Consider the following 20810-nt stretch of genomic DNA (forward strand, 5'->3'; position numbering starts at 1 on the left):
TCTCAGAGTACACGGAAGTGCAGCAGCACTCAGAGGTTTCCAGGGAGCAAATGTACTCTGGACATGCACGCGCCACTCTGGCTTTCTACAGCCCGTTGGAGGGGAGAAAAATAAACTCTTCCTCGTTTCGTCAGGGGTGGCGTTTTATAGAAAAGGGGGGTGGAGGGAATAAAATCAGGTGCAAAATAAAAATAGAAAAGCAAACATCTGGTAGTTGGAGACAGGTACTATTTTCAGGGGTGAGGGGGGTGTATTATGAACAGTTGTGTTTGCATCTTGCATGAGGATATTCAGACAGGAAAACATGGTTCCATAACTGTGCAAACACAACCAGAGACACTGCTCAAACCGTACCGCATTTAAAAGGCAGCAATACAAAAAGTTTAGGAAGCGGAGCCAATGAAATACAAGTACAACAAAATGCAGGCAAGGAATGAAAAAAGCTTGCGGTTTAAAAACGGATTTAGGCAAACTTAAGACTGCAAAATGAGGATAATATATATATATATATAATTTGTTTTTCTTTACAACACAAGAAAGGTCCCCGACAACCTATAAACCTATAAAATACCATAAGGACGCTATACAAACACTCACACGGGACTGGGAGCAGACCGGCCCGGGATGGTTACTGGGAAGCTGCGGGCCGTGAAGGATGGGAGGAATACTAGTGTCAAGCACGACTGCCACTTTTGTTACAGGGGTCCATATTGCAGCACCGCTGCATAGCTGGCCCCCAGTAACAAAACCGACCCCTAAGCTTCCGGCGCACCAGGAATAAGCCCGGTGCCCACGACAGAAGTGTACTGTAATGCACAGAAAACAATCATCAGCTTTTAAAGTATGGTCTGCTTCTCCATACAGCCGCATACGTTCTGCAGACGAGACGACCACCCGTCTGAGTTTGGATGAAACATCTGACTCGTTTTTTTTTTTTTAACAGTTTACTCACAAGTTTAATCGCACCTCCCCTCCCTCCCTGTGCAAATCCACAGCGGGTCACTACAGCGCAGCAACTACAATGCGTCCCGGCTCCACTCTTACAAATAAACAAACCAAAAAAACTAAAAGTTAACAAGTTGCAGCCTCGAGAGTCGGGTGAGTCATGCTGCTTCAGTCCAGACCGGCGAAGGAGCACGAAGACTGTGAAAAGTAAACTTGCAAGATCAGTCACCATGCTTAAGGTTTTTTCCCCTCCGCTTCTTCCTCAAGTAGATACCAAAACCAGGCCAGAACTTTTACCCTCTTACTTCCACCCACTCGACCAAATCTCCGGTCCCCTCAAAGAGCCTGTGGTGACTGCCTTGTGCAAACAATAGACGCACTAATTAGATCACAGTATCTCAGCAGCCTGCCACCGATGCTGCAACAAGTCAGACAAATGAGAGAAACCCGGATCGAACAGCGAAGGAAAACTTTTCACTCACCAATTAAGCCTCCTACCAGAAACGCCAGCACTTGGAAAATGAGCAAAATCACCCCGACGATGCAGAGCTTCTTGGTGCTAATGTTTTCTATGATTGCTCCAGCCACTGTTGCCCCTTACAATCGCCACACACTGCTTGAATACAATCCGGAGTGAGATGAAAGCAGAATTCCCCCAGAGCCGAGCCCACAGGACCACGACCACGTTTCTCCGAAGCGAGGCAGAAATGCCTCGGAGAAAGCAGGGTCATTTTTCGGATTGAGGGGCGTGTTTTCGTTCTCTCCTCTTCCCATTGGCTGGAAGGTAAAATTCCAGCCAATGGGAAGAGGAGAGAAAGTAAATAGAAAGAAACGAAAAAACACACCCCTCAATCCGAAAAACACGGGGCTTGAACGGAGTGATGCCCCTCTCCTCCAATGGCTGGCCTCCGTTTAGGAAGCCAGCCAATGGCGAAGAGGGGCGGGTTCAAGCCCCTACTAAGAAACATTACATCTCAGAGCTCTGCCCACACTGCTACGCAGTGCGACGCAGTCCTCGACCTAAAAACATACTGAAGTGAGCATATAGCGATTGGATACAAAAATGCACTTTCAGGTATGTGGTCCAGAGCACACATATGTTTGGGCTACACCAAAAATTTAAATGTTGATGACATCAGTTCATGTGCTAGGATGGCGATGTAAATTCAAACCTGTTTGAAAAACGAGGTTCTCTCCAGAACAATCAAATTAAGGGGACACCTGAAAACAGAGAGCGACAAGTTCATTAACGTCTCTGGTCACCCAAAGTGCAAGTGGCAAATACCACAAATTGGTGATGAATTAGAAATGAGTGTGCTTACTCAAATAGTGTGAATGCCACAGAGTAGTTCATAAAAGAAATTGAAAATGGGGAGCTCGATATGAGCAGAGGGTTTCTAGGGATAGATGCTTACTCAAGAAAATAATCTTGGATGTATAGCTCATCCAGTGCATGTTAACGCCAGCCAGCCAACAAGGCTTAGAACAATGTGCACGAGAAGCAATACACCATCAGTGCATCCGATCGTAGCATAATTGTAGGAAAGTGGATTATTACATGGGGTGTTTGTGAGGCTCTACCATGTATTATCACAATGCCTCAAAGATGATCCTTGGTTTCAACAACAATAATCCTTAGCTTAGTCCTTCTAGTGTGGCAAAGAGCAGTTAGGCAATAGTGGAGGAACACGTGATAAGCATTTTACAGTACCAATATGGTGCATTAGTAATTGACAACACTACAGAAATCCAACACCAATTTATAAAAATATAGCTTATTTTAACATAAATTTAGACACAAAAACAAACTTTTTATCAATTATGTAGCCGGAATTATGAATTCTCAAAGCATTAGAAAATAAATGCATTAAATACTGCAGACATTTAACATTGCGGTCAATAGGAAATACTGCTAGTGACACCGGTCACTTAGGGGTTGAGTTACTTTCCAGCCTCACAAGGTAGAGGTCTTTTGGGTCACAGGACCAAGTTTCAATAGCCAGTTCATGTTTACATTGCTCAGAGGTAGCTTTGAGCTGTCAATCAACTTGAACCTGTCGCGCTATAGCTGCTTTTAACACATTGACGCCACCGCCAGGAAGAAGATGCAAGTACACAAGAGGGGGGTCATTGCGGACGTAGGTCGCTATTTCTGTGATGTCTCTCTTGATGTAGGGTCGCCTTACGGGGTGGGTCACCAGACTGGCGGGCAACAAGCCTTGGTTGAGGTAAAAGTAATCCAAAAGGAACTTCAATGCCTGGAGATCCAGGGAATTGTGGTAGCGGCTCGAAACTTTGGTGCAGGCCGGACTACAACTCCCAGAATGCACTACATACTTTGGGCGATTCCTCTGCAAGCCCGATGGCCAGCTCTTCTTTGGATTCAGCATGTCGTTTCACCTGTTTTGAGGGGGACTGGTCCCACCAGCCCAGAGGAGTCAGACTGCTTCTGGCTCCCACTGGGGTCCCTCTGCCAGGGAGTGCAGTTTTTTCCACAGTCAAAAGTCGCTTGTGCAATGCTGACACAACGATCCAGTACCCTCCTTTGCTTTGTGGCAGGGGCAAAGTCTTGTTGTTGGTGAAAACGGTCTTCTTGGTGTCCTTCTTTGAAGTACGTCGATCAGATCTAAGGATTTTGTGTCAGGAGTGTCTCTTAAATGCTGGATTTAGGGGAGCTTGGGGTGTGGGAACAAGTAGCCAATGGGCAGCTACACCCTGCAGCTAATCCGCCCGAGGTGACCACATACGGTAGCGAAAGGCACCTTTCCTTCCCACAACCCACTAGTTTTGCACTCATAAAATGGCAGAAATTTACTTTAGGTGTGCAGAGCAGGCTTGCCCACCCTGGGGGTGTAGCTAGCCTTCCTGGAGGTGTACACCTCCTGCATACCTAAATTCCCGTCTTGCCTGGGTCCAGCATGTCAGGGGTAAGTGGGGGGGCTTTGTTCTCCTCAGGGAGAAAGCCCAGATGCACATCAGAGGCGGTGAAGCATTTGAAGATCACCGCTCTGGTGTCTCTCTTCACTTGCCCATTTGGGAGGAGGGAGGTGTGACCTCCTTCCTGCCCAAACCTTTGTTCGGACTCCTGGGAGCATGGAGACTGCCTGGCAGGAGGCAGAAACCGGTCTTGGCAGCAGCTGGGGCAGGAAACCCAGGCCTACCAACCAAAGTAAATGTCACCTGGGGTAACCAGATGAGCAATCTCCAAGGTAGACACCTGGGTGCATGCCAGACTTCCTTTAACACCAGATTCATTTCAGGGGAGGGAAGGCAAGTTGTTTGAAACCAAACTTGACATATTTAGGCGGTACTATAAGGAGGCTAGCAACCCAGGTATGCCTGGGTGCCAGTCCCATGTTATCCTATTGACCGCCTATCACTTGTAGTGCACTTTAATGGTAAAGTCACTATAGAGACATAAGTTTGCACTTACATATCTACATTCTTAATATACTGCATCCTGCCTCCTGGGCACAAGAGGCCTTCTCTTGGATTGACTGACATTCAGTAAAAGCCGTGCTGGGACTTTGTCATACAAGGTCAAAATGATGCAGTGAATACTGTTCCTGTGGTCTGCAATGGCAGGCCTGCTGTCATTAGTTTAATTGGGTCACTCAAGGTGGCACAACCAGTGCTGCAAGCCCAGAATACCCCTTTACTGACCATACCCTGGGTACCACTTACCAGGGGCTTATAAGGGAGGTAAGTTCTTGCCAAGTGGAGATGCCAATTACTCATGTCACTTCAGGTGAAAGAACACTGGCACTGGAGCCTGGTTAGCAGGCTTCAGTGCACGGTCAGAGTAGAACACCAGCATCTAGCAGTTCAAACGGGGAAAAAATGGGGGGGGGGACATCTGCAGAAAGTCCAGTTTCCTACAGTAATGCAATGCGCCCCAATGCCTTTGGTTAGCGTCTGTGCTATAAAAAAAACATGCAAACATAAAGAATAATAAAGAGTAGCAAGTAGTGGGAGACAGGCCACTGATGATGTTGTTAGAATGAATGAATGAATGAATAAAACTTTATTTGTGGTTACTCAAAACCATTAAATAGGACATCAAGCTATAATAAAACATTATTGTCAAGCAAAGGGAAAAACTTAAAATGGATAAAACGTAAACATAATTAAAACTGCGTTCTTTAGTCCGTTTCAACGTGAACTGAAAAGTCTCGATGGATTGAGATTCATTGTTCCAGGCAAATGGCCTTGCTGTTGGGGGCCGTCAATTTATGGCGTGACAGTTGGATAAATTTGCTAAACACAGCCATATCTTCCACTGTTTCCATTGTGAATAAATGGTAGACGGCCTCCTTTATAGAACTAATGCCCTGTCTGAGTAGGATTGGCTTGAGGTAAAGATTGCGCTCAGAGGACAGCCCCGGACAACAAAATAGAATATGTGCAAAACTTTCTTGTTTGTATTTGCATAGCCGACACTCCGAGTACCTTATCTCAGGGGACCTCATAGGGTTGAGGTCTTTAAGGGGAAGAGGGTGTAATCTGGATGCTAATATCCTGTTTACTGCTTGTTTACCCACAAGCAGTAGTCTGTACTATCTGCGGAAGTTTTAGGGACTCGTGGAAGCCTCTTGTTTCCAATGCTTCCAGGTCAGTTGTGCGCGAGCAGAGTCGAACCTGTCTTTTTATTGCGCTTTTAATGGCAGCATAGTTGATTAACTCGGGATCCCAGTTGTCCACTGCAAGATTCAAAGCTTCTTTGGCGGAGGAGAGGCAGTTTGACCACGGGTTTCCTGCTTCGAGGAAAATGTTCTTTATGCAAGATTTCAGAGAGTTCTCTGGTGCCGCAGTGGTGAGGTAGAAATATTTGCTCATTGAGGCCAGTTCTTCAAGTTTTTGTTGTGTCAGGCCAAATTCGAGCCGCACTAAGGTGTTTCTGGTGCAGGTGGGTAAATTGAATAGCTTTTTGTAAGCCGAGCAGTGGATTTTTTCCAGGGCGCTAGATAGTTTTCCTGGGAAAGCCTGTTGTGCGTAGTTCAATGATGGAATTAGCTTCGCCCTTAGTACTCTTTGTATTGCTGTTGTTGTGGGGCTGTGTAAGGTTGCATGCAGCTTCCCGAGGGCGTATGAGATGCGTTTCCCTTTTGCCTGTATTTTATCCAGGTGTACTCGTGGACGCCCTGTCTCGCTGAGCCAAACTCCCAGATAATTGTATTGTTGGATACAGTCCAAAGTCAGCTTTCCTATCCTCCATTTAATCAGTTTTTTTTTCGGAAAAGGCCCAAATATTATTATTTTTGATTTGGCTGCATTCACGATCAGTTTGTTCTTTGTGTTGTAATTGCCCAGGTACGTTAGGGCTTTTTGAACCCCGATTTTGGTATGATCTAATAATACCAGATCATCGGCATACTGCAGTAATTGAATCTTAGTATGACCGAGCCGCGGTGTTGCTAGCGATGCTCCGATCAACGCTTTTGCCCATATCTGCAGTATATAGGTTAAATAGCATCGGAGCTAAAACGCATCCTTGCTTCAGTCCGCAATTGGTATCAATTTTCTCTGTGGCTGCTGAGTTTGAGAGTTTGATTCTTACCCACGTTCTTGAGTATAATGATATGATGGCTTTTAATAGAAGAGGGTCGATGTTCCAGCTTTTCAATTTCTGCCAAAGAATAGAGCGGTCAACGGCATTGAAGGCCGCCGTATAGTCAATGACACAGGCAAAGATGGGGAGGGATTTTCGTTCCACAGCCTTGTATGTTAGATAGGAAAGTGCTATAATGTTGTCCACTGTAGAGGCTCCTGGTCTGAACCCTGTTTGGTAAAAGGGCAGAAGGCCCTCCTTGTTAACCCAGTTTGAAAGGTCCGCTAGTAAAGTACTTGCGTAGGCCTTTCCCTCAATGTCAAGAAGGGCGATCATACAGTAGTTTTGAGTGTTGGATTTCGGCCCTTTCTTATGAACAGGGTGCAGTAACGATCCTCGCCAGGAGTCCGGGACATTCCAATCATTCGACATTCGGCGTATAGCACGGTCAGATTTTCAGTCCAAAAGTCTGTGTCTTGCCTGAACAAGGAACCTGGCAGGTCATTAAGACCTGGCGCCCCATTGGGTCTGATTTTTTTTAGAATTGTGTTAACTAAGTTTTTTTCTGAAAGGGTCGGCAGCTTCATGATTTTTGTTAGGTTGGTGGGCTTGGTCAGTTGGGTTGCGTTATCCAGGTCTATGTTTGATATAGGTGACCTGCCTTCCTCTTTGTACTAGGTTCCCACGTGAGCTGTCCAAGTATCAGAATCAATTGAGTTCTCCCTCTGTGTGCTTCCTTGATTTAAGGTGTTGAGGTATTGCCAAAACTCTTGTGATTTGCTTGGGCTCAATAATCCAAAAATCTTTAGCCATTTTGCCTCAATTTGGTCCCGTTTTGCGGCCCAAATTTGTTTTGAGTGTAATTTTGCTGTTTCTTGAAGGAGTTTTATGTCCTGAATTGAGCCAGTTTCCAGGTATACCCTTCGTTTGATTCATACTTGTTTCGCACTTTCTCTGATGGCAGCAATGTAGCCAAGGTTGTACTTAGGATGTGGTTTAGTTTTGTTTGTTTTTCCTCCTTGTAGGTAGAGTACTAAGTTATGAGCGAGCAGGTCCCATTCTTCAATTGTTCACCTATTTGTTTCATTTAGTGTGCCATCCACCCATGCTTTTTTCCATTCCTCGAACTTGTGAATGGGAGCCATGCCCCATTTGATCCTACTCACCAAAGTATACAGTTCAACGCTATTTGTTGATCCAATTTGGTTTAATATGTAGTGGTTGCTTGCTGTAGAGTTTAAAGTGGTTATTAAAGCAGCATGGTCATTTTCCTTGCATTGCACCACTTTGTACCCTGTCATTAGCTTCTGTAGCCGACTACTTAATAGGATATAATCAATTGTAGTGTGATTGTTATACGTTGGCGGGCAGGGGGCTCCTGGAATGTCCTTTAGAAGTAAGGAGTGGGCTGATGATAGCTGATAGGCAAGCAAGAGGGCGTTAAAAGCTTCCGTGGATGGAGAATCATTGCTTTCGGCAGTCTTTACCCCGATGTTATGAGTATTGAAGTCCCCGAGAATTATTAATTCGATATGGGCAAATTGTAGGAGGAGATTTTCAATGTCAGCTATTAACTGGGAAAGCTTGTCCTTGGCTCCCGGTCCGTGAGGGTTATAGTAAACGTTAATTAACAGTATGGTGAGAGGGCCCTCACTTGATGAGAGGCCTTTCAAGATGCCGGCCATGTATGAGTTTGATGATGTTTTTATTTCCCTAAATTGTATCTTCCGAGAGAGCCTGATGTATATTGAAATTCCTCCTGACGGTCTACCAAAAATGTTCTCCTTAACAGCTGGTTTGTGGTAGTCTGCGAATCCCCTTATTGATACTGGGTTAATAGCCCACGTTTCTTGCATGCAGATAATGTCCGTTCCTTCATGGAACGGGTGTATCGCCGGATGTTGTAATCATTTTGCTATCCCTGCTACATTCCAGGACATAATAGTCGAGCTCTGTCTACCAATTATCTCCATTTTTTTTATACCTGGAAACTCTGCCTGCCGGTAGAGTGATCTGTTCTTTATTGCGAGGGTGCAAGGGTTAGGAGTTGTGATTTAAGGCCCTGGGCACCCAAGACCAGTCTTCAATAGAATTATTTTGTATTGAGCAGCACCGGGTACCTTTACCCGGGATTGGGGTGACCTTGATTAGCTCTTCACTTGTTAATTTTGTGTTTGTTCCACTGTAGCTCCCGTGAAGTATGGAGAGTGTTTTTAGATGTGGATTTGATTTCTCCACAAACGGGTCTTCCTTAGTGTATCAGGGTTTCGAGAGGCGTTTGGTTGCTTCAAGTGGCAAAGTTTCAGCGGCATGGGGTATTCTGTCGCCGGTCGATCCGTGATCTTTATGCCCCAGTCTTCCAATACTTTCTTGTTTCTTTTTAGTGTGTGAGCATATCTGGGTTGGAAAAGAGCAGTTTTGTGGGTTCATTGGTGTCGCCTGGTCCTTGAGTAAGGAAGGAAACACTTTCAATGTCTGATGACTTTATGTTTTCCAGGCCTGGGATGTTGGCGAAAAGTTTTAGTATATGACTACGATTAAGTATGTCCCATTTGCCCTGTGAGGCGTATTCCGGGTGGAGGCATAATTTCCGATCGTCCTGTTTGTAGGGAGTCTGATTCTTTTGTGTTCCATTAGCAGATAAGTCCTGACGATTTAAGTCGTGTAAGGGTTTCTGTGCCAAAACATTAGCATCATCCTCTGCGTGGTTTGTGATGGCTATTGGCCAGTGATCTATCTTGTCCGTTTTTAATGTCGTGGATACTGCTTCCCTTACTCCGTGTGCTGCAGACTTAATGGAGTCTTGAGAGTCCCTTCTGCCTACGCCCTGGATAACTTCCTTTATAGAGATTTTGTTTTTACTCTGCAAGGCTTTGTCCACCGCTTTAGTCGGGAAGAGGCTCTCTGGGTATGGTACCTGGGATCCTGGCAAGGCGTAGCTGCCATCCCGAGTTGTCTGACCGCTCGCTGTTCTTTGCATCGCTTCTATCCCAAGGTTTGGGTCATTGGCCTATGCCCTCTTTTATGTGGTCACCGATGGTTGATTCGAGATTGGTTTTGCCTGGGTTAATTGGCATGGTGACTTTTCCGTCTGGAGTTGGTGGCTTTTGGGTGGTGTTGGGCTCGAAGGAGTTCTTGCTGTAAGTAGGAGTCTCTTTGGTTTCCGGCAATAACCATAGCCTGATTGTGCCAGTCTGGTTAGAGTTGCTTTTTCTATGTTTGTAACTACGAAAGTTTCAGAGCTTCTCTTTGCCCCAAAGACAGTGGCGACAACCTCTTTTAATTGCACATTGGCATTCAGTATTTTTAAATTCAAATGTCATTTTCTTCTTTTTAAATCCATTTTTCTTTCTATTCACATTGTTCACTTAGTATTCACTTTCTCCACTGGAGAAGTCTTCCACTTTGCCATGCAAGCAATATGCCAATTTCCATAGTTTCTCATATTCCTGTCCGCCTTACGAACCTTTTCTTCCAAGAATACGCACAAAAAGCATCGTTCATTTAAAAAGCAGTTTATTCATAATCCAATGCATTTCGGACCTCCAAGGGTCCTTCGTCAGGGAAAACTGTAATAACAACAAAAACATCCTATTAGACTTTTATCCCACGTCGTGTGTGTTCAAGAGAACTTATTTTTTAGAAACGTTCGTTGCACGTATTTTGCTACGCTGATTTACTTCGGTGACAAACACCCTTCACCCTGCTGCAACCTTCCGTTTCACTGTAACCAACTCATTCCACCCTTCTATTCCTCCCACTCCGTTCTAGCAGATCCTAAATAACACCTTCTTTCCTACCATTTACCCTCTCTCAACATTTATTCACCTCCCCGTTTTATTCTCACCACATACCTGCTGTAACGTGTCATTCTTGCGGCGCAAGCCAGCGTGTAGGATCTGCTCTATCCATTTTGACGCTACACTCTTTATGAACTACCTACCCTCCGCCTATTTGTCTGGACCCTCCCTCTAACTCCGTGGAATGATTAACACCTGAGTATTCTTACAAAACTACAACTCCCATAATGCTAATGATTGCTCATTTAAACAGTGATGTGATAAAATCTCTCTACCTCCTTATTACAAAAGGGCTTCATTTTCAACAAACAGTTTTGTCGTGAAACAAATGATTTCCGAGTTATTACAAATAAATATTTCAATATATATGACGACAAATTTCTCATAAACATACTCCACGAACGTCGATGTCTCTTCTTGCATGGGAAATGTTCGAATATTTAAATAGTTGAAGGGTCCTGATTCATCGTGGGTGCTTACCCGGTCGGGCTAAAGCGTTAAATTTCACATATAAGTGGGTAGCACACCTCTTTTAACGCGTACAATTTCACCTTGGTTTAATTAACATTTTCTACATTTGGCGTGCTCACTATATCGTGCCAAGCCCAAACAGCACGTGCTTGAACGTAACTACGAAAGTTTCAGAGCTTCTCTTTGCCCCAAAGACAGTGGCGACAACCTCTTTTAATTGCACATTGGCATTCAGTATTTTTAAATTCAAATTTCAATTTCTTCTTTTTAAATCCATTTTTCTTTCTATTCACATTGTTCACTTAGTATTCACTTTCTCCACTGGAGAAGTCTTCCACTTTGCCATGCAAGCAATATGCCAATTTCCATAGTTTCTCATATTCCTGTCGGCCTTACGAACCTTTTCTTCCAAGAATACGCACAAAAAGCATTGTTCATTTAAAAAGCAGTTTATTCATAATCCAATGCATTTCGGACCTCCAAGGGTCCTTCGTCAGGGAAAACTGTAATAACAACAAAAACATCCTATTAGACTTTTATCCCACCTCGTGTGTGTTCAAGAGAACTTTTTTTTTAAGAAACGTTCGTTGCACGTATTTTGCTACGCTGATTTACTTCGGTGACAAACACCCCTCACCCTGCTGCAACCTTCCGTTTCACTGTAACCAACTCATTCCACCCTTCTATTCCTCCCACTCCGTTCTAGCAGATCTTAAATAACACCTTCTTTCCTACCATGTACCCTCTCTCAACATTTATTCACCTCCCCGTTTTATTCTCACCACATACCTTTACCCGGGATTGTGGTGACCTTGATTAGCTCTTCACTTGTTAATTTTGTGTTTTGTTCCACTGTAGCTCCCGTGTAGTATGGAGAGTGTTTTTAGATGTGGGTTTGATTTCTCCACAAACTGAGTCTTCCTTAGTGTATCAGGGTTTCGAGAGGTGTTTGGTTGCTTCAAGTGGCAAAGTTTCAGCGGCATGGGGTATTTCGTCGCCGGTCGATCCGTGATCTTTATGCCCCAGTCTTCCAATACTTTCTTGTTTATTTTTAGTGTGTGAGCCATATCTGGGTTGGAAAAGAGCAGTTCTGTGGGTTCATTGGTGTCGCCTGGTCCTTGAGTAAGGAAGGAAACACTTTCAATGTCTGATGACTTTATGTTTTCCAGGCCTGGGATGTTGGCGAAAAGTTTTAGTATATTACTACGATTAAGTATGTCCCATTTGCCCTGCGAGGCGTATTCCGGGTGGAGGCATAATTTCCGATCGTCCTGTTTGTAGGGAGTCTGATTCTTTTGTGTTCCATTAGCAGATAAGTCCTGACGATTTAAGTCGTGTAAGGGTTTCTGTGCCAAAACATTAGCATCATCCTCTGCGTGGTTTGTGATGGCTATTGGCCAGTGATCTATCTTGTCCGTTTTTAATGTTGTGGATACTGCTTCCCTTACTCCGTGTGCTGCAGACTTAATGGAGTCTTGAGAGTCCCTTCTGCCTACGCCCTGGATAACTTCCTTTATAGAGATTTTGTTTTTACTCTGCAAGGCTTTGTCCACCGCTTTAGTCGGGAAGAGGCTCTCTGGGTATGGTACCTGGGATCCTGGCAAGGCGTAGCTGCCATCCCGAGTTGTCTGTTCGTCGTGTTGGTTAGACCGCTCGCTGTTCTTTGCATCGCTTCTATCCCAAGGTTTGGGCCATTGGCCTACGCCCTCTTTTATGTGGTCACCGATGGTTGATTCGAGATTGGTTTTGCCTGGGTTAATTGGCATGGTGACTTTTCCGTTTGGAGTTGGTGGCTTTTGGGTGGTGTTGGGCTCGAAGGAGTTCTTGCTGTAAGTAGGAGTCTCTTTGGTTTCCGGCAATAACCATAGCCTGATTGAGCCATTCTGGTTAGAGTTGCTTTTTTTATGTTTGTTCAGCTTTTTTAGTTTTTTCTTGTTTTTCCAAGATAAATGTCCGGTGTCTAGACTTGTCACGTGCGGGGTGTTTAAGTTTGCTTGTTCTTTGGCAATAATGCTGCACGCATCTGTAGTTGTTTCTAGCGCCCTAATTGGTTGCTCTGCCTCCGTCCTTAGAATGTTCTGCTGGAGTTTGTTGCCGTTGGAATGGATAGTCAGCTGTATTCCTGACGAAGTGTGGTCCCTGTTGATCAGCTTCGGTGGGTCACTGCTCCTATGCCTGCTGGCTTCTATCTTTAGATCTTCAATGAGAGTATTCATTATCCCTGGTAGTTTTTTCAAGCTGAGCAGCACTGGGCTGCATCCGCAGTCCTGCGGTTTGGGTGTAGGTGTAATGTTTGCCTGGGCGTGGTGAATCAGGGAGTTTAGGTCTTCTAGTTTGGAATCTATGCCTGCTATCAGTCCAGCGACTGTGTGAAGCAGGCTTATCTGGACATCCAATTTGTCGGCGTGCATTACAGCAGCATTTACCATTGAGGACAAGACATCATTAATTAGTACAAGATGGTGATCCAATGTGGCCGACTGCCGCGCCGACGTATGGTCCACCCCCTGACCTTGTTGGCTGTGTCTCATGTCTTTATGATCAGGTCCGGGGCTACCTAAGTTTGGGTAGCAAGTTGCTGAAGATTGGAATGGTTCTGCGTGTACACTAAGAGCAGAAACACTAGTTGCGCTTATCTCCTTGGTGTTGGGCGACCCTATTGCCCAAAAATCTTCCTTCTCTCAGTTGGCCAGAGTGTCCCTTGGCATATCCCGAGGCTGTTGGATTGTTAAAGAGGGTGTGCTGTCTTGCCAGACGTTGTTGCTAAGCAGAGTCTGTATTGTTTTGGTTTGGGCTGGTGGGCCACCCAGTGCTATGATTATTTTTGGGGATAGCGGGATTGCTAGGCTCCTACGGAGGTTGGTTCCTGAAGGATTGAAAGAGGCGGCTGTGGCCAAAGTTGTTGTGGCTTTCTCTTGGTCTGCGTCCTGGAACGCACAATTAGGCATTGTGGGGCGAAAAAAGTCTCTTATGTCTCTATTACTAACAATGTTGATGGATGTTTTTCTATTGCTGCTGGTAAGTGAGCCCTTGTCTGGCGTTAGCACGTATGAGGGTGCGGTCTGTCCTTGTGGGAGCTTGTTTGTCCGGGGTGGTACTGGTGGTGGATCTCCTGTGTGAGCCGCCTCAACCTCTACCTCTACATCTACCTCCGCCTCCACTTCCACTTGTAATTCTTTGTAGCTGGTTCCCATGTTTGAGGCCCCTACGCCGGGGGGGTAGAGCATTTTTTCCTTAAGGCGTTTTGCTGACTTGTGAGGGCGAGGTTTCTCTTGATGTTGCAGAAGAGTCGAGATTCTTGTTCTCATCTTTATCTTTTCAGCCGGGAGGGGGTCCTGAGTTGAGACCTGGGCTGGGTCCCAATTACATCAGGTCGGTCTTGTTCCAGGCAGACCTGCACCACTCCAAAGTACAAGCCCCCACTTGTAGCTGCAAGTTTTCAGTCGCTGGACCCCCCGCCTGCAGGGCTTGCTGGGCTCTCTCTGGGCTGGTCCGATCCTCCCCTCCTGTTCTGCCCCACAGGTCACGATTCCTGTTGCGTTGCAGGGGCTTAGCATGGGCTTAGCGTGTGTGCAAGTCGCTGCTACTCCTGTGGCAAGCTGTTTTTCAGTGTGTTTGCTATGCCACTCTAGCGGCTCCTTCAAGGCAATTTGCGGGGATTCCCTCCAAAGATTAAAATCCTGGGGTGTGGTTGGTGGGCTAAGGTCAGGCAAGGTTCGAGGAAGGAAGCACTCTGCCACAGTGGGTTCTAACAAAACAGGCTGGGCGGGGTTCGACGTCCCGGCCTGTAAGCCGTCGCAGCTCCACAGCTCCAACCCCTCAGCCCAAGTGCTGTGCTCCGCCCGCTCAGTCGTCGAAGGTCCTCCACGGCTCAGCTGCCCCTCACCCTCCCTTACTTGTGGTTGGGGGGCCGTGTTCAATAGACTGTTGCCGTTTTGACTTACACCGTCCTACGGGGGGGCTATCCGAAGGCAAGGTGCAGGGTGCTTTTCAAAGCAGTTCAATGCACCTTACAGCGCCTCGCCGCACCCTACCTCACCTTGCCGAGTTGCCTTGCCTCGCCACTCACCACTGCAGTCCCGGGTCGGTCTCAGTCTCGGCTCCGGTTTTCAGGGGTGCTCTGCCAGAGTCACAGGAACGCTGCTCCTGTTTCTGCAGCTTACAGGCTCCTGATTTCGGCGATGGAGACGGTGCTTAGGCGTTTTCGGCGTTCGGCGTTTCAGCTTTCTCGCTTCAGCTAGCTTCTGCTGTAACTGATTGCGCTCCTCGCTGGCTCTCTGCTACCACCTGCTGATTAGGGTTTTTGCTGATGATGTTGTTAGGAAGTGCCACAGTTTTCCATGAACAAGCCCTGATGCACGTTTCTGGATGAACAAATCCTGCTGCATGTTTCTGAAAGGAGTCTTTGCTATCTAAGTGCAGATGACCAGGATTAGGAAACTTGGAGCCACTGCAAGAGTTGACATCTACCAGTTTGTTTCCTCTTGGATAGAAAGTCCTTTGGTGCCTGAAATGGAATGCTGCTCAGCTGCATTGGTATTTTCGCCGCCATGCTCTGAGAGAACATACATCTCCACCATCATCATCCTTACAAACCAGCTTTTGCTTTCAGCATCCAGCTGGAGACAGTGTATGAGACATGTTACAAAAGAAAGCGAGAGAAAGAGGGACAGAAGCAGAGGTGTGAAATTAGAGAAAAGTACCTAATTAGGAGCAGAGGAAACAGTTGACAGAGGCCTGCGATGGAGCAGGCAAGCTGGGGATCCGACAGGGAGCAATACAGAAAAGAATGGGGAAGGTATTTCAAAAAACATGAGAGAGAGAAGAAAGCATTATTGCTCCCATTGAGTGCTGAAAGAAAAAGAAAAAAAAAATTCCCTAAATACAGTCTGTGGACGATACAAGTAATCCAATCAAAAGTATAGTAAAAAGGCTATGCTCCAGGAGAGGAACAAACACAAGAAGGGTAAGGCAAGACATCCAATAAGAAGAAAGCAAATGAGAACAACAGCATAGTAAATCAATGGTAAGCAATGGTTAGACAGCAAACACTCCAAGTTAACAGTAGATATTTCGCAACCAGACAGCTTGGGCGGTCTAGTAGGCTTGACCTAAAAAGTGACACTGAGAAATCCGCAATGGTAAAATTGAAGATAAAGTCTATGCTTTTAGCATAGACTCTTACGCCCTCCAACAGTAGATTACTAGAAGTATGAACAGCTCAAAAGACCCGTCCCACACGCAGACAAATTAGCCTGAGAGAAGACCGGAGCAATTTTCATGCCTGGACAAAAGCATATTTCAGGGGGATGTAGAGATGGATTAACTTTATTGTAGCTTCCAGAAATTTCAATGCAGACAAAAACTACATGGAACCAAATGAGGAGTATATGGCACATACAATTAATGATTCAAAAGGGAAGCCTAACCTAAAGGTGTAGCTGTTGTATCTAATATACTGATCTCTGACATCAAAAGCCTGAATCACAGCTCAGCCTGAAGACTTACTCAAAAGAAGATACAAAGGCCTTTGACTGTGACCGTGCTCCAAAGTCGCAGCATTCAGTTTCAACGATATCCCATCCGCTTCCACCGTTATCGACTTCCCAGTGAGACAATCCTTCTGAAAATAGGCAGGCATAAATGGACAAAGAGATGGATTACAAACAATGTTTGAAAAAAGAGGGCTGCCATAAAATGACTATAAATAGAAATATGAAAAAGTATGCATATACAGAAATTAAAAAAAAATAACAGTGTTTAAATTGGCATTGTAAACTCCTCAACTTCGTGGTTTGGCAGTCCGTTATATTTATCCCGATTAGACTAGAGCACATATTAAGCTGAACATTCATCATGGACCACATTTTGGGTACAAGCTTCCCCTACTCGGGCCCTTAACCTTTTTGGGATAAAGATTGCAATTTATTTTTGGGCAGTTGGTGAGCTTGATTTGCGCTATAATACAGTGAATTTATTTGCAGTTCAGCCACTTCTGCTGGGCACGGCCTAGTGCCCAGCTGAATGGTGTGGTTCGACGGTTGATGAGAAGTGTGCAAAGAATGTTTTACCAAAGTACAATTCTTTGTGGGATGAAAATTTGGTTTTGCAGAAGTTACATGCTTGGGCGCCTCACAAACGATTGTGTTTTTTTGGTAACTAAGCAACACAACAGATTGTCTCTGAAGACGTAATCTATAAAACTAGTGATGTTGTTGTGCCTAGTTTACTTTAGAAGGGTTTTCATGAGAGGGCTTTTGATATGTGCTGTCAGCTGGATGGGGAGTGTTTCGTAAGAGGACCAACACTTTGTTAGCAGGTATTTTCTTTCCTTGTATTCATTATTAGAACTTCTGTTATGAGATTTCTTAAAGAATATGTATTTTGGCCTGAAGGGAGCTTCAGTGTACCAGTTGAGGGCTTTATTTAGGAAAACCTTTTTAGCAGGACTTATTGCCAACACCAGTTAGATGTTCGACAGAGTTGAAGAGGGGAAGCCGGCGTAAAGGGGTCTGTGTTTGGTGCGCATTCAGGGATGGGGCGGGCGATGACTTCAAAAGCCATACCTTTCTGGGAGTGGTTTGCATGAAATTCTAGGTTTGGTCTGGTAATTCAGTTTTCATGCGATTGTATTTCAAACCTGTGATTTCGGCTGGGACAAGGCTTTGAAGAGACAGAATACTGGCCTCCATGTCTTGCCATAAAATCACATTATTATTAAAGATATGGAGGCTAATATCATGCCTTTCTCTCTTAATCTGCCCATGCAGCAACAATCACTGAAGCACATTCACACTTTTGAGTCAACATTCCACTATAATAAAAGCCCAGAACAGGCAACTAACTATCTTCCTTATTTGGTAGCTTTAAATGAAAATCAACACCAAGGTGTCTTTTGCGAAGGAAAAAAAAGTTCCAGAGATTTTCTCTTCACACTTATTCCGGTGCTACACTTCCAGGGGAACCTCAAAAGAAAAAACATGACAGAAGAGAGTCTGAGATCGATAATATTAGCCTCTGTGGCTTGAATAACATTTTTATTTTCTACTCCCCACCTGTGGAAAATCTGAATTTTCTACTCACCGAGCCGTGAAAAACCTGAATTACTGCCAGCACTCAGACTGCTCTAACAACAGTTGAAGTAGTGGCCAAAGTATTTATGCTACACAATGTCGGAGTTGTGCTGACATCTTTCTCAGACAACCATGAGGGCCATTTGTTCGTTATTTCAGTTTCTTAAAGGACAAATCTTCCATATTCTTTTGTTTTAACCTGGCAACAATTGTAACTCTGGATTCCTTATTAATCATTTAGGGACAGTTTAGACAGTGTTAAATAATTGAAGTGCATTCCCTGTATGGTGAAAAACGTGCACCCTGCCTTGAATGCCCCTGCTACATGAATATCTGGACACTTGGTAAACATTTTTGGTCATGGGAGAACGTAGATCATGCATGTGTACAAAGATCAAGGTCACTCTCATGGTCAGGTGGTTTTGTCAGACAGGAAGGGGTGCACCAAGCGCTATCCTTATAGGGGTAGGGGGCTAGTGCCTTTAGCAGGAGTTAAGTAATGTGTTGCAGTGGTGGCACCATACCAGTTTTTTGCTCAATAAGAATAGTGTGTACAGGCCTTTCTAGCTGTGGCACTGGAGTGGATCCTACCAATTCACTCATGTAAAATTCTGCTGCTGTGCACTAAACTCACCTGCACCTACTTGGTAACTGCTTGTAGTGCTGGGCAGTGTGTGATATTTGAGTTCCGGGATGTATGTGTGCCTGTGCATGGCACATAACATGAGGTCTGTTGGTTCTATTTTGGAGCCCAAGGCTTGGAAAGGCTAGTGGAGGTGAGGACTGCAACATCAAGATAAGAGATGTGGATTGCTGACATTTATGAGGGCTGGTATGGGGTCACACGCAGAGGAGGAGGAGCACTGCATCCTCTGTACACATCAACGGTCTCTTTGATTCCAGGTCAGTGGAGCCTGGGCTCATTGTAAGGCATGAAGGTAGGTGAGATCAGGTTGGCACTGTAGGATCAATTAATCATGATAGAATGAAAGGCGTAGGCCTTTGAACCTTTGTGGACATATTTCAGTGGAAGCAGACAGCCAGATGTGATCCCTGGTTAATCTCTTAGCCTGTGGTGTGGGTCAGTCAAAACTGGAGAGGCTCCAGCTGTGGCAGACTGTTCCTTTAACACAGGCCGGGGCAGAGAAGAGGGTACTTCAAAGAAGTTGACACAACAGGGATATCAAAGGGCCAGTTACTAAGGTGGGAGCACGAGTTCCAGAAGTTGTTTTATCAGCTCTGTTCACCAGCACTGTTCAATAGCCAGGTTTGACTAGGAACATGATCACCCCGAAGAATAGCTGCTGGAACGAGAACTAGTGACAAAGGTCTGGTAGTCTGCTAGTCTAGAGGGGGCCTTGATTAAGTCAATATGATGTGCCCCAAGCTTGGAGCACCAGCCTTCAGCCTGCAAAGACCAGCAAACCCTCCAAGGATAAGGAGAGAACCTGGAGGGAGTGAGGCCCAGCCGGGAGTCTTTTCAGAAGATTCTGATAAGTAAAGTGCAAGACCCCCGGTCTGGGTGGGACTACTATAAATATGTAGGCCAATTGCCTGTTCTCGAGAAGTTTGCAACCTCCATGTGCCAAGAGTGGGCCACTGTGAACCTGGGGCTATTGCCTTTGTGCAAGAGAGGTCAACCATCCCCAAGTGCCAGAGGGACCACCTTGCAACTTGAACCGTCACGCTTGTGCAAGCAAAGTCTGTGACCTCCGTGTGCCAGGAGTGGGGCACTGCAAAGCTGGGCAATTGCCTTTGCGATGTATCAAGTTTGATGTGAAGAACACTTACAGATTCATGAAGGAGTCAATGGGGGATGTTAAACACCCATTCAGGCCATCCGAAGACTGAGGAGGCCCAATGTGTCATCAGGAAAAGACTGCAAGAGGTTGCAGGCCCTCAGCATCAGAAAACCGCAGCCCTTGAAGACACATCCCAGTCCTCCTGCACTTGCTTGCTGATATCGATTTGGGTAAAAATTCTCACATGTGCATGCCTCAAAAAATCATAAAACTGTTACTAGACCTGCAGGTCTAGTGACAAATAATCTACTCAACATAATTGTCTAGTGACAAACAATCTACTCAGCATAATTGTAATGCCCTTGACCCAAAAACTGGTTTCATATTATGTGATAGTGGGCAAATATTTTAAATTACTGAGTCACCAGTTTCTTCCTTATCACATATGAGAGCACCTTCATATATGCGAGTTCAGCAAGTCTGCTGTACAAAAAACCTTTATTTGATTTAATAGACTAAACGTTTTAAATTTTGAGGCCAGTATCCCTCATTGAAACCGCTGTGACTAGATCCCTGTACACTGTGTCGATTTGCCATTGCCAAGGATTGTTGGCTCTGTACTCCAGAGATCTTCGGTCTACAAGAAGCTCCAGCCTCCAGCATCTCTTCCTGCCAAGATCTCAGTCCTCACCAAATCCTATGCACTGTGGGCTTTCATCTTTGGTCATCTGCTCGAGGTCCAGTTGAGACTCCTGTGCCTTCAGCCTGTGGGTCCTCTCAAGGGTCTCCTCTTACTTCAGTGGGCTCCCCTGCTTGCACGGTGCCTGCTCCGACTCTCCTGCACTTGGTGAGTCCCCTGGACCTTGCTAGTTCCAACGTTGCTCCTTCATAGCTTTCCACGTCTGTTGCTGCTGCCAAGGCTTGTTGGTGCTTCCGTCGGACACCGACACCCTGTTGCTAGACTTCCAGCGTGTGACAGCTCGTAAACGGCTCCTGATCTTCCACAGCGTCGCTTGGTCCTCACAGCTGCAATGGCAGGGTCACCGTTATCACTCCTGCACCTTCCGTCACAGGTGGGCATTGCTCTCCCGTGCCTCCTGGTCACCTCCGAGTAGCATAGACTCTGTCTCCTCTGCTTCCAGGTTCTTCTTTTCAAGAATCCACCCTTGGATTCCACCAATCACCTTTCACAGTCTTCACCAGCGGAATCTAAGTTCTCCATTGTTGTTTA

General features: G+C 45.5%; 1 protein-coding gene and 1 long non-coding RNA gene across 3 annotated transcripts in view; one reads left to right on the forward strand and one right to left on the reverse strand.

The window, feature by feature from the left end:
- LOC144782133 (F-box only protein 27-like) overlaps positions 1 to 20810 on the reverse strand; it is a 572295-nt gene that overhangs the window by 441000 nt on the left and 110485 nt on the right. For both annotated transcript variants that reach the window (XM_078661310.1, XM_078661309.1), the window contains one exon: positions 16273 to 16387. In XM_078661310.1, coding sequence (XP_078517436.1) covers positions 16273 to 16387 — 115 coding nt within the window. The remainder of the gene's footprint in view (positions 1 to 16272; positions 16388 to 20810) is intronic.
- The window catches only part of LOC144782134 (uncharacterized), a 501576-nt gene that overhangs the window by 222875 nt on the left and 257891 nt on the right, over positions 1 to 20810 (forward strand). The gene's annotated exons all lie outside the window — the stretch shown is intronic.

Source organism: Lissotriton helveticus, chromosome 9, assembly GCF_964261635.1.
Source record: "Lissotriton helveticus chromosome 9, aLisHel1.1, whole genome shotgun sequence".
Taxonomy (NCBI): Eukaryota; Metazoa; Chordata; class Amphibia; order Caudata; family Salamandridae; genus Lissotriton; species Lissotriton helveticus.